General features: G+C 38.1%; 2 protein-coding genes across 2 annotated transcripts in view; one reads left to right on the forward strand and one right to left on the reverse strand.

Moving 5' to 3' along the window:
• Nucleotides 1-16,763, reverse strand: part of FANCD2OS (FANCD2 opposite strand) — a 28,344-nt gene that overhangs the window by 7,768 nt on the left and 3,813 nt on the right. The gene's annotated exons all lie outside the window — the stretch shown is intronic.
• BRK1 (BRICK1 subunit of SCAR/WAVE actin nucleating complex) lies at nt 1,579-9,580 on the forward strand. The gene is made up of 3 exons (XM_037801744.1): nt 1,579-1,734; nt 8,341-8,423; nt 8,704-9,580. The coding sequence occupies exons 1-3, from the start codon at nt 1,617-1,619 to the stop codon at nt 8,728-8,730; spliced, it is 228 nt and encodes a 75-aa protein (XP_037657672.1). The 5' UTR covers nt 1,579-1,616; the 3' UTR covers nt 8,731-9,580.

The raw sequence follows: 16,763 nt of genomic DNA on the forward strand, positions 1-16,763 counted from the left end.
AATATCTCAACCACCTTCCCACAAACCAAACTTAACAAAATGTTTTGACCCAAAGTTAGCACACCTCTCTCAATATATTGGGATTACTACTTGCTTGGCTAGATATATCTGGATATATCTACTTAATCATGTCAACATGAAATTAAATGTGAAGACAGTATGTGCAAATTTCATGTCCCTAAAATTTTGGCCTTTGCTTATAATTATTATTTTTGCTCTGCATGAATAGACCTTCTTACTAATACCCTGAAAAAAAGATTTCAAGGTATGGAATCTCTCTTCATGAAATAACAAAACTGTTTCCTCTTCATGTGGCCTTATGGTACTGGTCATGAATTTAGCTTTGGAAATGAATGTGCTCTCCAGAAAACAATCATATAAAGATTAATAGCAAGAGACAGAGAGAGAGAGAGAGAGAGAGAAAGATAATGGGGTCTGGTATCAGCCAGTAAAGACCCATCACTTGATTGGCTGTGTAACCTTGAGTTTCAGTTTTCTCATCTCTAAAATGATGATAACATAACCTCTTCCTGACTTCTCCCCACAGGGTTTGTGAGGATCCAGTAAGGTAACATCTACAAAAGCATCTTTATAGGTTGTAAAATCTTCTACTCAAGTAAAGGGCTGTTAGTAATGGTTTCTTCTCAGGCACTGCTGGAAGTAATCTGACACTTCAGTGACTTTTTTATAAAGGCTTTTAGAGCACAAATCAGACTGTAAATATTTCTTGAAACAAAAATAAAGTTATTTGTATTTCCACTATTTTAACAAATCAGATATTGACATTTTTGGTGTATCTTTTCCTCAAGCAGCAATTAAAGAAAATTTTGTTTTTCCCTTCAATTTATCATGTTTTCACATTGCCATACTCTCCATAATTAGCATTTAAGTGACTGCATAGTGTTGCCTTAAGTGGCTATACCTTTGTTGAGCCATCCCCCAATTTTTGGAGATTGTTTTGTTTTGATAATTCTACCAAGAGCACCTTTGTGCTTAAACAGGTTTTGTTTTTTTCCTTTTCAATGATTTTATTAACGATATGTCAAATGGTTTGAAATTTTTTAAAGCTCTTGCTATCAGTTATCAAATTTCCTTCTGAAAGGACTGTGTGATCAGCCATTTATGATCCTACCAATTTCACCACACCTCTCCATCACTGATTATTATCTTTAAAAAACACGTTTTGTTCATTTGATATATGCAAGGTGGGATGTCATGTTGCGTTATCGAAGTCATTTTTAAAATGACTTGTATTTAATGTGCTTTAAACTGCTGTGCCCATGTCCTTGCTGACACATTGCGCCACCTTAGTATGGAGCAGATGAGGGAGGAGGTGACACGAGCCCACGCGCCTTCTAACGACATTAACGGCTGCTGTCCGAGTGGCTCGCACGCGTTCGTATTCCACTCTCCCGGCCTGAGTTGCGGCATCTGTTCGCTGGAGCGTGGGAGAAGAGCAAAAACGCAGCGGAGGAGGACATGACACCGCGCAGACGCACCACAATGGTCGTGGAGTCCGTGGGAGTCAAGGGATGGGTGTGGGCTGGCGGCGCAGGCGCACTGGCGGCCTGTAGGGACGGGGCGCCTGCGCAGTCATTCCCCGTTAAGCGGCCGCCATGGCGGGCCAGGAGGATCCGGTGCAACGCGAGATTCACCAGGATTGGGCAAACCGGGAGTACATTGAGGTCATCACCAGCAGTATCAAGAAAATCGCAGACTTCCTCAACTCGTTCGGTCAGTGGGCGAGCCGGGGGAGAAGGGAGGCCTCCGAGGCGATTTGGCGGGGACGCTGAGGAGAAGCTTTGCGAGTGCTCTCAGGGAGCTCTCGACTCTAGCTGTTTTTCGCTTGCTCCTTCAGGCCCCACTTTACTCCTCCCGCCCTGATCCCTAGACTCCTCTGGACGGTCTCGGTGGGGTGATCCTGTCCCAAGCTGAGCTCAGCGGCCTCACTGGATCCACGACCAACTCCTTCCTTTTTCCCAGACAGGTGTCTCAGGCGGCAGCCTTATCCATTCTCTGCGTCCTTTCTTTTCCTACCTCCTTTGTGTCCCCGCTTCCATTCCAGTTCCCACTTTGCACTCCGAGTGCGCCTTCCAAACTCGGACTTGACCGTGTCACTCTCTTGCTTAAAGACTCTTGATGGTTGCCATATCATTCAGGGTCAAGACGGAACCCCTTTGCGCCCTGTGTGTTGTTTCCGCATTTCCTTTAGTCGCCCCTACAGCCACTCTTCTGTCGGTTCCTTCCTTCCTGTCTCCCGTGAATTTGCCGAAAGTGGTAGGAGTTGAGGTGAGAGAGTTAGGTCAAGTCCCGATCGTTGTAGGGCTATGGAAATCTTCTCTGTATTGCTACTGTATAGCATATAGCATAAAGTAGGTGTTTTGTCTGCTTCTAGCCCGTGCCTTAGAGCCAAGACAGGTCAGGTGACATGAGCATAGAGATAACTGTGCCAAAATCTTTCCTAGGTATGTCCTGCTTGTGACAGTCGTAAAGATTTTCTGCACTTTTCAATACCCTTCTTGAGAGCAAGCCTGTAACAGAATCCTACTCCATGTTCTCTAAGGATTTCTTTAAGAGAATTTAGTTCCCAGTAGACTTTTTAAAATGTAATTGCAAGGTGTGGGAGTGACATCTAGTTTTCTTTTTCCAGCTAATATTCTTTGGTTCCATTAATTGAACATTAAACAATTAAGATTAAATAGGGAAAACTGATATATAATTTTTTTTAAATGAATTATTTTCTAGCTAGAAGACTGATGAACCCTAAGGAGTATAAAGGTGACAGAACAAGTTGTCGGAAGGCATCAGCAAGAGAAATTACAAGGCTCTCTCAGGCAGTGTATGGGACGCAGAATAAGAAACATTTCCTTCCAAGTAGTTTCTAATCTTGAAGACAACTTCAGAACAAAGCAGACCATTGTTTTTTGTGTAAAAATAGTTATGTACAAGATGTACAGGACTATAATCTTGATGGGTCTTAGTATGGTAGATTTCCTTACTAGGGAATGGTGGATGAAGGTAATGATCCATCTTTATTAAAGAAGAGAATAGTATAGATGTGTATATTAGGGATACATGTAGACACGCGCACACACACAAAGTGCTATAGAGGTTGAACTGTAGTAGGGAATGGTAGTCAAGAAAGCATGGCTCTCATGTATCCAGAATTTTTTTGAGGAATATAATAAGGTTGTATGGTTTAGTGGAAAAAGTAAGTGGTTTGGAGTCCAGAGACCCAAGTTCAAAGAGATTAGACTAATTGGTTTTAAAGAACGGAATGCATTTAAAAAAATACTGACTTATTTATGTTCTGTGCGAATGGTTTTAATGTTGGTTCTTATCATTGGTTTCTCCTACTTTCCTAGAGAGTTCTTCACTGCATCCTTTACTTATAACATTCTCTCAGAGGAAGGGCTAGATAAAAGAAACCAAAATATTCCATGCTAGGGAAACGATGGACTGATGACAGGAACAGAGCTTTTAGACTTCGGTTTAATCTAGAGAGGCAGTCAAAGTACTTAGAAAAATCACTGATGCTTTTAACTTTTTTAAAAAAAAACAGATTTAAAGGCTTCATTTATCTGGTAGGTGTTAATTTCTGATACATACACACAGAATATCCAAGCAAAATATTAAGAATGCCATTTTCAATCAGTAAGATTTCTAAAGCTTGGGCTGCTTTTCAAAATTTAAAAGTGAGTTAGCATTTCAGTCCCCCAAATTTGGATCCTGGATAATGTAATAACTTCACTTCTGAGCATAGAATTGTATTAATAAATTTTTAGTTCACATACATTTATCTTTGACATATGTCTTCTTGTCATATCACACCCACTAAATCTACAGTTTATAATTCTAGGGACTAACTGAAAATTGTACAGGATAGATGTCCCTTTCCTTATTTTATAAGCAAGAAAATACCTGCTCTGAGATTTTTAGATCAGATGTGTGAGTCACATTTTGTGATCAGATGGAGAAGACTTTTTATTTGGGATTTCTAATAAGTCCTAGACTGAGGAAATAGACACACAGAATTCCTATCCTTAGGAGCCAGAAGAAATGGCTTCCCTTACCTTAGGCTTCCCTTAAAGTAATAATAATGGCCTAATATATGGAAAAATTACTAGGTGGTTTATGAAGATTTTAGGAGGTGAATTTAGTTTTTTTAGAGCAAAGAACAATTAATTATACGAGCAATTATGAAGCAGTATTAAAAGTTAAAGCCATTTGACTTAGCAGTTTAGGTGTTACTGAGGCAAACTCCTGAAGATTGACAATATCATGATACAAGAGTTTTAACAAAGACCAACAGGATGAAAATTTGGATGAATCATAAAGATAGACCTGAGTGCACTGTCTTGGCATTGGATGATTGAGGATGAGGGTGTGTGGGATGTATCTTCCCACTCCAAGCTCATAGCATGACTCCTCAGTTTTGATGTATATATCTGTGGGGCTTATGTTGAGCTTATGACAATATGATTTTGTGGTGCAAAGATTCAGAAGGGTTTTTTTTGAGGGGCAACTTGGAGCTCTTTGAAAATCGCAGCAGTCCTGCAATGCCTACCCTGACCACAGAGAATCTTCATAGACCATGTGCTCTGGAAATGGAACTTTTTTCCCAAGATAGCTAATGTAATGACTTTCTGAACAGCTTTTATGCTGTGGTTCCAGCTGGTGAGAATAGAGTTACCATCTCTTTGTGGTTTTCTCTTTCAGAGTTGGAAGACCACCTGAACCTAAGGACACACAGATTAAAATGCAGTGACAACACCCTAACAATAGGTCTGCTCTGTGCCTTGGAATTGGTGAAGTTTCCAAAAGTAGATCATCTCAAAATATAGCTTATTTTTATACTTTTTTTTTTCCTGATTCTGAAGTGAATACATGTTCACTGCATAAGATTCCGAATGTACAAAGAAGTATAAAGAAAAAAAAATAGAGAATATGGCTATTTAAAAATCAGTGTCTATACTTACTTAGCCAACAAATATAGCATTCCTGTTGTGACCCCAGCTGTGTGTCAAATGATGTGAGAAAGAAATAAATAAGAATAAATGGTCATAGTACCTGCTCCTAAGAAATGTAGAACCTTGTTGGAGAAATAAAACCTGCAAAAAAAATTCAAGGGAAAGGTTTGATTTTTGTAGTGTCAGGGTTATGTGCCGTTCAGAGAAGGAACTGTCTGCATCTGGCATTTGTCAGCAGTGATGAGGTATATACAACATCAAGAATCCTGACAAGGATTGGTATTTTTAGTTAAAGTCTGGAGATAGTGTACACATAAATGCACTCTGATTTCAGATTTTCCCAGCTGCTGAATGCTTTCCTAATGTTTTATTTGAACCAGTATGTACTTAATGGGATTTGAAATATGACCCAGGTTTCTGGAGTTGAACATTTTATATTTCTCAACAGTGCCTAACTGTGTAGGCCATTAGCATAGTATTGTCCTTGGATTCTGATTCATTACCAGATTGACAGAGCTATAGCAGAATAGCTAGCTACCCAAGAAGGAACTCTCCTCCCCCATGCACACATACATGCCCATAATTTTGGCAAGTCTCCTTTTATGGAAAAGGACGGGTTGACAGTGATAATAGTCAAGCTCTTAATGAATAGCCTAAGATATATGCTATGTGCCTTTGAGTTTCTAAAAACCAAAAAGAGATTTGTTCCTATTGGGCAGTCCTGGCAGAAAGTGGCAGTGTACCCTGGAAAGGGGAGTAGTGCTGAGGGGCACATACTTAAACTATACCTGGGAATTAGAGGAAGCAGCACTAGCAGATAAGAAAATAAGATTAAAAAGAATATAATGAGGAATGTCCAAAATAGGCAAGTTCATAGAGAAAGAAAGTAGATTAGTGTTTGCCAGGGGGTAGGGGAGGTTAAATGGGGCATGACTACTAAAGGGGGTACAGGTTTTGGGGGGATAATGAAAATGTTCTAACATTAGATTATGATGATGGTTGCGCAACTTTGTGAATATACTAGAAACTTGAACTTTATAGTATATAAACTATGTATCAATAAAGCTATTTTAAAAAAGAATGAAGAGTAGCAGTTAAGATTGATGAGGGGGAAGAATCAGTAACGTGGAAATGAAAAGAAAATGAACTGGAAATTGAAAAAGTTGAGCTGTAAGCAAATTCTAAGAGATGTGGGGAATAAAGTATGACCCCAGAGGCACTGATGGATGGTAGAAGGGTGCTGTGCGACAGTGTAATTGGAAAATGTACCATCCTGGGCAATGAGGGAACTGAGTTTTGCACTCAGCTCTGCTCCTAATTTGTCTTATCAGTGGCCCAAGATGGCCCTTCAGCTTATCTAGGCCTCACTTAAAAACAAGTAGAGTCACACTAAAGACAATATTTTGTTTCACTAACATACCAGAATCCATCATTTTTACAAGAGACATCTATGTGCCAGGTGAGATGCTAAAGTTATGAAGATTAATAAGTGGCAATAGCTGCCTTTGATTAACTTATTCTAGTGTAGATGGACATGTAAATAAATTATAAAAAATTTACAAGTAGATAAATATCACTTGATTTTGTAGCAGAACATTTTCTATTAAGTAGTCTTCAAAGTTGTAATTTTTAATGGTGTGTTTTAATAGTTCATCATTGATGTGCCATATTTAATCAAACCATTCCTCTAATGAAGGAAATTTATTTTTAGTTTTTTATTACCATAAGTAATTGTAATGAACATTCTTGTTTGTTGAATCTTTATCCAAAGGGTTTGGTGATAACCAAAAGATCAAGTACATAAATAACTTACAGATTAGAAATTCATCCATAAATGTTGAGGTAAATGCAGAAGAGGGAGAGTTTTATCCATCTGGAAAAGGTGCAGTTTGAACTGGGTCTTGAAAGGTAGATGTTTAGACAGGCGAGATGAGTAAGAATTGGAGATGCTGAAATGAAAGTTGAGGTGAGATCGGTGTGTAGGAAGATTTGTCAAAATGGATGATAAAACTTTTGCATAACAGCCAGGGAAGAGATGAAAAGAAAGGTTGTTAGCTAAGTGTTTAAATCATTGAGTGAGAGAGTCTTGGAGAGTGGAGTATTTTAGACTTAAAATGGGAAGGTTATTGAGATATGAATGAAAAACAATGTTGGAGGAGGTAGTAGGAAACAGCATGTTTAGGCACATTTTTCTCATGTATGTTGACAGTAATTGGAGAAGATAGTCGGGTAGTCTTTTAGAGAAGTTTGCCAAGGAAAGGTGCTTTTAGGGGAACTTTAGGTTTTGTTTTGGGTGAGTTGGTGAAAGAAGTTTGGAAAAAGTACAGGAAGAAAAGGAATTTAAGCTGTTTTTCACAGATGGAATGTGGGTTCCACAGGGTATTTGACATTCTCCGTTTTCTTTAGTTCTAAAAGGCCTATGCAGATGTTGATGAAACATTCAGTACCCTCCTTGAGCAACAGTGATGACATGGCTTCCCTGAGCCTAGTCACATTGACACCTCGCCTACCCCGTGTATTTTCTGCTGCTTTCTTAGTTTCTACTTATTCCTCCCTATCAAGATCATTTTCCCTCTCTTGCAACTCTTAGTTTGCCTGTTAGCAAATGGCCATCTGCACAGCCTTGTGTATTAGTTTTCTGTTGCCGTCATAGCACATTACCACAAATTTAGAAGCCTAAACAACATTCATTTATTATTTTAAGTTCTGTAGGTCAGAAGTCTGACGGGTTCATTGGGCTAAAATCAAGGTGTTGGCAGGAATGCATTCCTTTCTGGAGACTCTGGGGGGAATCTGTTTCCTTGCTGTTTGGATGTTGACTGAATTCAGTTGATTGCAGTTAAAGAACTGAGATCCCTGCTAGCTGTCAGCTGAGGACCACTCCCAGATTTTAAAGATCACTGCATTCCTTGTCTCATGATCCCCTTCCTCCATCTCCCAAGCTAGCAAGAAGGTTGAGTTCCTGTCCTGCTCAAATCTCTTCTTCCATTTTATCTTTCTGATCCCCTTCCTCTGCCTTTCTCTTCCACTTTTAAGGACTTGTGTGTTAGGATTGGACCCATTTTCAAAGTCCCTTTTGCCATGTAAGGTACATATTCACAGATTCTAGGGGATTAGGATGTGGACATCTTTGGGGGGGGGGGGGGCAGCTATTCTGCCTACTACACTTGGTAGGAAGTTCAACAGGCCCACTCTTAACAACTGTGTTTCTAAGATACTTCTGATCTTCTCCTCTTCTCTCCCATATTTTGCCCTCCCCCCATTTGTACTCTGCATGGTAAGTCAGTTCTTCATCTTTGGTTTAAGGTGCATGTGTGTGTCTGTTTGTTTGGAGTGACATTAATCCTGAACATCAGTCTTCTTTTACCAGATATGTCTTGTCGTTCAAGACTTGCAACACTAAATGAGAAATTGACTGCCCTTGAACGGAGAATAGAGTACATTGAAGCCCGGGTGAGTATGATCAGTAAGATGCTTCATTATGAAGCTAGGCAAAGGCTGTCCAAGGGAGAACGCACATTTCAACTTATTGCTGAAACGACCCGGGAAGAGATGGTATATATGAAAACAGGCTTAAAGAAGTTTAGTACCTCACCTGGGTTTGAACCAGGTGTCTGTGGCTCCAGAGCCATGTTCTTTTCCACCATTCCCCACTGCCTACCATTTAAAATGATATTTCTTTTAGGCCCTCTCATCCTTTTAATTTATCTAAATTTTCACTTTCCTTTGACAGGTGACTAAAGGTGAGACCCTCACCTAGAGCTATGCCGTGCTGCTGCTGGGAAGTTGCTTTACAGAACACAGGCCCACGTGGGAAAGGCCACAGCAGCCTCAGCAACTTCTTCTCTCCTTCCAGAGCTACAGGGCTTATTCTTGTTTTTCTTTTCTCAAAAATGTGCCCTTTGGGCTTTGCCATGTACATCTGGGGAGTGATGTGGCATGTGGGAAGAAGTCCACGGGAACCACTGGAAATAACATTAGATATTTTATAGAACTATTTGTTAAGGTATTTTAGGCGCTCAGAGTCAAAAGCCTGGGACTCTTTGTTAAGGTCCTCCCCAACTCTCTGTTGCTCTCAGACTTTCCTTATAGCTTGCCATTCCTTTGCATTGCTCCTATAAACAGTCTTGGTCTTCTCTCCACTTTTGGTGGGGAGTGGGAGGCAATCCTGGCTGAGATATGCCTTGGCAAATGTTGGGAACCTGCCAGTTTCTTGTTCTTTTGGGGAGGTCAAGGTCAGTCCCCCACTTGGCTTGAAGGGAATTTTTCAGGATTTTCTTTCTGTCACCTGGGGTGTCTTTGCTACTCATATTTCCCTAATAAACTCCTCAACCTTACCTGACTGCTGTGATTGTGGTGGGGGAGGAGCCAGAGATGGAACTCACCTATTCCACAGAAATCTTTCTTGTGGAATTATTATTCTGACGTAAAACTTTCAGATGTAGCTGTTTGATTCAAAGCTTTGGTGGATATCCAGCCCAATCCCCCATGTTTGGACTTCTAGCTGACTAATTCATCCTGGGAATCATTTGGGCATTCAGCAGACATTTACCAAGTGCTTACTGTGTAGGCATGTTATATTTTAATAAAAGATACAGAGTTGAATCACGCATCATGCTTACAGTCTATTGAAATACCAGCATCCACATAATTTAACCATGACACATGGCAGACTTAGTTTTGTTTTGTGTGTGTGTTTTTTTTTTTTTTTTAAGGTTCAGGTAGCATTAATCTTTTCTAATGCATTTTTTTACTGTGAACTTTAATATATATACGTAACAGTGATAACTTTCCAAGTATGATTTAACAAGTAGTTAGCAAATTTTAAAGAATATCATGGGTCACAGTTCCACAACTTCAGCTATTTCCATTATCGTGAAATATAACATGCATACAGAAAGGTGTTAACTTTCAATGTACTGCTCAACAAGAGGTTATGTAAGTAATTTCAAAAATTGTTATGGATTAGAGTTACACAGTTTGAGTTCTTTCCTTATTATGCAATATAGGGTATATACAAAAAGGTGAAGACTTTCAAAGCACAATTCAACGAGTAGCTATAGAGCAAATTTCAAGGATGTTACAGGATACAGTTCCACCATGTCATTTACCTCCTTCCAGCTATTCTATCACCCCAGCATCTAAAAATATATATGTATTTATATAAAGTTTCAGTATTCATAGACCTTTGTTAAATCTTATCTTGTTTGTTGCTACTCCCTTCCTCTTACTTAATCTCTTTCTCCATCTTCAGGAATGTCTAGACTGAGCACCCTAACTTGTTCACATTGAAAGGGGGTGTCCTACCACGACACTTTAGCTCTGGACTGATTGTCATGAATTATTCTCTGATTCAGTGTATACATCCTAAATAAACATGAAGCCTTTTCGTGTACTGCTCAGGTGGGTGGGTGCCTTGCTTAAGGCAGGTAGTAAATAGGAATTGAACTGACTTGTAAAGCTCAGGCTTTTTACATTTCATATCTTTACACAACCCCTATTTAGACTTTTGGAAGATCATTTTAAGTAATGTCTTCACTTAACAAATGTAAGACATTACAATGGAGGCAAAGGAAATAAATGGTTTTAAAGTTCCAGTTTTAGGTTGTCAGGTGCTTTTTAGTCACTTTAACAGATACTTATTGAGTTCCTGCCTTATGCAAGGTCTGTGATAGGGCAAAAGTGAAGTAACCCTTACAGGCAGGAAAAACCCTTCTTTTCATGGGATTACATGTGAAAATGCTGAAAAAAAAATGTATGGTCCTATGGATATTAGTATGTTAATTCACTGGTATCAAAGTAATGAATGTTTCTTAAAAAAAAAAAAAATTGGTAGCCTAAGTAATACCACTTTCCTAACCTGCTGGTTGTAAAGAGCAACAGGTAGCATTTGGTGTGGGAAGCTGGTGAACCCAGCCTCTTCTAGTAGTGGTAACTATCTTGCATGGTGCTTTAAAATATCAGAGTGCTTTGTTATCACCCTTTAGTGAGATGAAGCCCTGGCTCTCTCAAGGGTATGTAGCTAGTATTGTCTATAGTTTGTTGAGTGTTACGATGTGCCAAGAGCTCTACATACTTTATTTCGTTTAATCCTCAAAGAAGTCCTATGAGTTAGGTATTATCTCCATGTAATAGTGAGGAAACAACTTTAGGGAGGCAAAGTAAGTGAAGGTGCTGGGGTTTGAACCCAGACCTACCAGACTCAGACTGCTCCAATCATTCTACTTTTGAATACAGCATAACTAGACCTGAATCATACTTTCTCCTTCCTAATCCAGTGTTGCTTCACTATACTCACATTAGATACTTGAAGCAATTACATACCTATTTGCCTCCTCACCATCATTCCTTTTGCTTGATGGATTTTTCTTGCTGTGTCTGGCAAACATTTGCCTTGATTGTCTCTGCTGTTTAGTTTCACTTTTCCTAGCTTTCTTTCTCTAAAGATTTCACTGATTTTTATATTTTCTGAAAATCTCGCTAAGTATTCAACTCTAGCACTTCCTCCAGCTATCTTTGCATTGGAGATGGTTCTGGAGCCAAAAGCAGCAGCCTTCTGAAAGGCTTTATTTGAGTTTTTACTTTCAAGTCACACATCTCTGCTCCCTGCTTTTTGCAGTCCATAAATAGTATTGTGCTAAACCACCATTTATATTGTCACTGAGATGTCATTTCTTGAATTTACTTATAGTTCTCAAGTACTAACAATTCACCCTCATGGATAAAGTTACATTTTACATTTTAATCTACCTTCACTGAATCATTTTCTTCTTTAACTTTATAATGTTTAGTCCTTATAACAAACCCTATAGGAGTTTGTTATAAGGAGATTGATAGGAGATTGATAGGGTAGGTATTTTAAGTTGAGCTGTCAGGAGACTGAATTTCAGAGAGGTTTTAAGTGAACCCAGATTGTTGGAATTTAAATTGTTCTGTCACCTCACCAGCTGAAAAAGGGGATTGAGTTCTTTTTCCTCCTTCTAAGTTAGATAACATGGGGAAATTATCCACATTATGCTTCCTTTTCCTCATGAAATTTTAATGGTGTCTAGTGAAGGATAATTCTGAAGGACTCTTCCTGTTTTCTAATGTGAATGGAAAATGAGCTAAATAGCAAAAAATCTTCTCTCAGACATCCATAACAGCCTTCAAGGGAACCTCCTCATTCCCTTATGTTTGGAAATATTTCTGCCCTATAATTTAGTTTAATTCAGATATCTACTGAAAGGCTTAAAAGGGTATGAACCAGTGATCTATTATGCATCAGTAATATACTTAATATTACACATATTTTTTGATAATGATGCAGTTTTCAATCTCCTTTAAAAAGTAAGCTTAGACAAGATCAATATGCAAAATCAGTAGTGTTCCTTTATGCTAGTAATGAGCAATCTGAGAAGGAAATCTAGAAAAAAATTCCATTTATAATAGCAACCGAAAGAATCAAATATCTAGGAATAAATTTAACTAAGGATGTAAAAGATCTGTACTCAGAAAACTACAAAGCATTGCTAAAAGAAATCAAAGAAGACCTAAATAAATGGAAGGCATTCCATGTTCATGGATTGGAAGACTAAACAGTGTTAAGATGACAGTTCTACCCAAATTCAATGCATTCCCAATCAAAATTCCAACAGCCTACTTTACTGAAATAGAAAAGCCAATTATCAAATGTATTTGGAAGGAAAGGGGCCCTGATCAGCCACAAACATCTTGAAAAAGAAGAGTGAAGTTGGAGGACTCACATTTCTTGACTTCAAAGCATATTACAAAGCTATAGTGGGTCAAAACAGCATGGTACTGGCCTAAAGATGGACATACTGATCAGTGGACTCAAAGTGAGAGTTCAGAAATAGACCCTGAAATCTATGGTCAATTTTTTAAACATTTTTTTTATGTGAAATATAACCTATATGCAGTAAAGTGATAAATTAACAAGTACAGTTTGACATGTAGTTATAGTGCAAATTTCAAAGTATAGTATGGGTTACAGTTCCACAATTTCAGGTTTTCCTTCTGTTCTAATATGTTAGAAACTAAAAAGAAATATCTATATAATGATTCAGTAGTCATTTGTTGAATCGTAACTTCTCATTTGATCCTTCTTTCAATCTTTAGGGATATTTGGGCAATGACCATTCTTACTTCTTTATGTTGAAAAGGGGCATCAGCGTTACGGGGTAGGGGAGTGCAACTGGTTGATGTTCTGGGAAAGACTGGTACCTCTAACTTTCAGGGCTTATCTGGCATAGGGACAATCTGAAGGTTTTAATTTCTGAAAAATAAACATAATAAGTAAAAATTTTACAGAGTCTTAGATAGAGCCCTGGGTTTTCTTTAGAGTTTTCGAGAATACTGTTGGTTGGGGCTTGGCATAACCATGGCAATTTGCAGTAATTGTCTGAAGCTTGATCAATTAATTTTTGACAAGGCTGCTATGTCTACTCAACTGGGACAAAACAGTCTCTTCAACAAATGGTGCTGGGAGAACTGGATATTCATATACAAAAGAATGAAAGCAGACTCTTATCTCACACCATATGCAAAAATTGACTCAAAATGGATCAGAGACCTAAATATAAGAGCCAGGAATATAAAACTCCTAGAAGAAAATATAGGAAAGCATCTTCAAGATCTTGTGGTAGACAGAGGTTTCTTAGACTTCACACCCAAAGCACAAGCAATGAAAGAAAAAATAGACAAACAGGACCTCCTCAAAACTGGATACTTTTAGGCTTCAAAGAATTTTGTCAAGAAAGTGAAAAGGTAGCCTACTCAATGGGAGAAAATATTTGGAAACCACATATCTGATAAGGGTTTAATATCCAGAATTTATAAAGAAATCCTACAACTCAACAATAAAAAGACAACTCAATTAAGTAATGGGCAAAAAACTTGAATATATAGTTTTCCAAGAGGAATATAAATGACTGAAACACATGAAAAGATGGTCAACATCACTAGCTATTAGGGAAATGCAAATCAAAACCACAGTAAGATACCATTTCATACCTGTTAGAATGGCCACTGTTAACAAAACTGCAAGTGTTGGAGAGGATGTGGAGAAATAGGAACACTTATTCACTGTTGGTGGGAATGTAAAATGGTATAGCTGCTGCAGAAGACAGTTTGGTGGTTTCTCAGAAGCTAAGTATAGAACTGCCATATGGTCTGGCAATCATGCTACTAGGTGTATACTCAGAAGAGCTGAAAGCAGGCACACTGATGTTCTTAGTGGCATTATTCACAATAACCTATTATCCACAAACAAGTCAAATGTCCATCAACCAATGAATGGGTAAACAAAATGTGGCATGTAGGTACAATGGAATACTATTCAGTTGTCAGAAGAAATGAGTCCTAATGCATGTGACAACATTATGTTATGTTAAGTGAAGGACATTATGTTAAGTGAAGTAAACCACACAAAAGAACAAATTTGTATGATCTCACTGATAGGAACTAATTATAATGAGCAAACTCATGGACTTAATACCTAGAGTATAGGTTACCAGATAGAACAAGGGTAGAGAATGGAGACCAGATGCTTAATTTGTGCAGAATGTTTAATAAGGTCGATTATAAATGTTTGAAAGGGGATAGAGGTGATGGCAGCACGTTATTGTGAGTTAACAGTACTGAATTATGAGTGTGAATTGAGTGGGAAATGGAAGTTTAGGGTTGTGTATGTCACTAGAAGAAAAGCTAGAGGATGAAACACGTTCACTGTGTAACCGTGAACCCTGCTGTGGATGATGAATGTGGTTAATAATACAAATATAAAAATGTTCTTCCATGAGCTAGAGCAAATGTACGTCACTATTAAAGGTGTTAATAATGGGGTAGAATATGGGAAAAAATACACCTAACGCAAACTATGTACTATAGTTAACAGTAACATTTTAATATTCATTCATCACTTGTAACAAAGGTACCATACCAATGCTAAGTGTCAATGATAGAGATGTATAAGGGGTATAGGGTTTTTATTTTATTTTTGGAGCAGTGAAAATGGTCTGAAATTGATTGTGGTGATGAAAGCACAACTCTGTGATTATACTGAAAGCCACTACACTTTAGATGGATTGTATGGAGTATGAATAAAACTGTTTTTCTTTTTTTTGAATTCCAATAGAGGAGGATCCTACAAAATATCTGACCAGGTAAAAACTTCTTGAAACTGTCAAGGACATCAAAAACAAAGAAAATCTGAGAAACTGTCACAGTCAAGAGGAGCTTAAGAAGACATGACAACTAAATGTAATGTGGTATCCTGGATGAGATCTTGGAAGAGAAAAAGGACATTAGTTAAAACTAAGGATATCTAAATAAAATACAAACTTTGGTTAATTTAAGAAAAAAAAAAGGAAGCTTAAACTAGATTTCAGAATCAGGAAGAAATAGACAACTGATCATTTTGGCTATATCTTATCCTTATTACTTAGTACTTTGAACTACGCGTGTTTATTTCATGAAGCTAAAGTATGCTTTCACAGCCTACACTAAATGGAATAGAAAGGCCTGTCGGTTTTTGCTAGGCTCCTTATCAGTATCTGTTCTCAGTTTTTATACTGTTGCGTGTAAAAAGGTTTGCCCCCACTTGCTTCTGGAAAATGTGATTTAGTAGAGTTGCTTTGGCAGTTTGCGGACAATTGGTACCATTACTAACAGTACAAAAATATGGCTGATTTCTAAAGTCAGTGTGGGTGTCAGTGGATTATACAAGAAAAGCAGGTTGACAGAAGGCTCAAAGGTTTATTTTCTAAAGAAAAACCACCCTGGACACCAAGTTGTCAAAAGATTATGATTGGCTAGAAGTTAAACTCACAAGGGTTTAGGGTGGGAAGGAATTTTAGAGATGATCTAGTCTACCCCTACCATTTTAGGAGTCAAGAAACAAGCCAAAATGGGTTGCGTGGCCTACCCAGGCCACCCGGCTAGCTGGTAGCAAAGTCAAAACTAAAACCCAGATCTCATTCCCAGGTCAGTGTAGAGCCATTCCAGGTCTCCAAAGTCAGTTTTCTGTATTCTGGACACACTGGTCCTCTATTTGCCTCTCCTTGGATCTCACTGAATACTTGAGAGAGCAAAAGGACAATTATTTGTCAGGTTTAGCTAAGTGGCATCCATTGTCCCGGATCAGAAGAGAATTTGGGGCAAAATCACAAATCAGAACAAAATCTGGGGCAAAGTTGCTTTTGACACCTTTGGGGTTGCTGAGAACAAATGAGGAGTTGGTGGTACACTGTGATTTGCATCCATCCAGTGTTAAGGATCTTTGTCCCCCAACTGTACCATTTTAAAAAAGTAATTTGATTGTGAAACTATTTCCAGACTTAATAGAAAAGTTTCTAGAATAGTTCACAGAATTTCTATATTTCCACATCGTTTTGAATTGAGTATACGTTTTATCCTCAAATCTGAACTCATTAAACGTGACAAACCCAGTTTGCTTTAAGAGTAAACATGTAAAATAAGGGCATTATAGGGTGAAAACAGATTTTATTAATATCTTTTAAAAGGGTAAAATGCTCCAATTTAATAAAGAAAAAATAATTCAGTTTGGTTTTGACAAACATGTTGCCAAATGATTTGCTTATTAAATACATTGTATGTCCACTATGTGTAATGTGCTAGAGAAAAAATGGTGAGAAACACATGTGGTGTCTACTCTCAAGGATCTTATAGTCTAGCCATTATGTTTACAAGCAACCCAGAGGACACCAAAATGACATTAACAGCAAAACCTCAGGAAAACACAAGAACATACCACACTGGAGCAATGTAGTTTCA

This window comes from Choloepus didactylus, chromosome 1, assembly GCF_015220235.1.
Source record: "Choloepus didactylus isolate mChoDid1 chromosome 1, mChoDid1.pri, whole genome shotgun sequence".
Taxonomy (NCBI): Eukaryota; Metazoa; Chordata; class Mammalia; order Pilosa; family Megalonychidae; genus Choloepus; species Choloepus didactylus.

Excerpts from the sequence above, each read along its gene's own strand:
- BRK1 (XM_037801744.1), top strand. The coding sequence starts at position 1,617 with ATGGCGGGCCAGGAGGATCCGGTGCAACGCGAGATTCACCAGGATTGG. Across the intron at positions 1,735-8,340 it reads AGACTTCCTCAACTCGTTCG|ATATGTCTTGTCGTTCAAGA; the intron begins GTCAGTGGGCGA and ends TTCTTTTACCAG. Across the intron at positions 8,424-8,703 it reads TAGAGTACATTGAAGCCCGG|GTGACTAAAGGTGAGACCCT; the intron begins GTGAGTATGATC and ends TTCCTTTGACAG.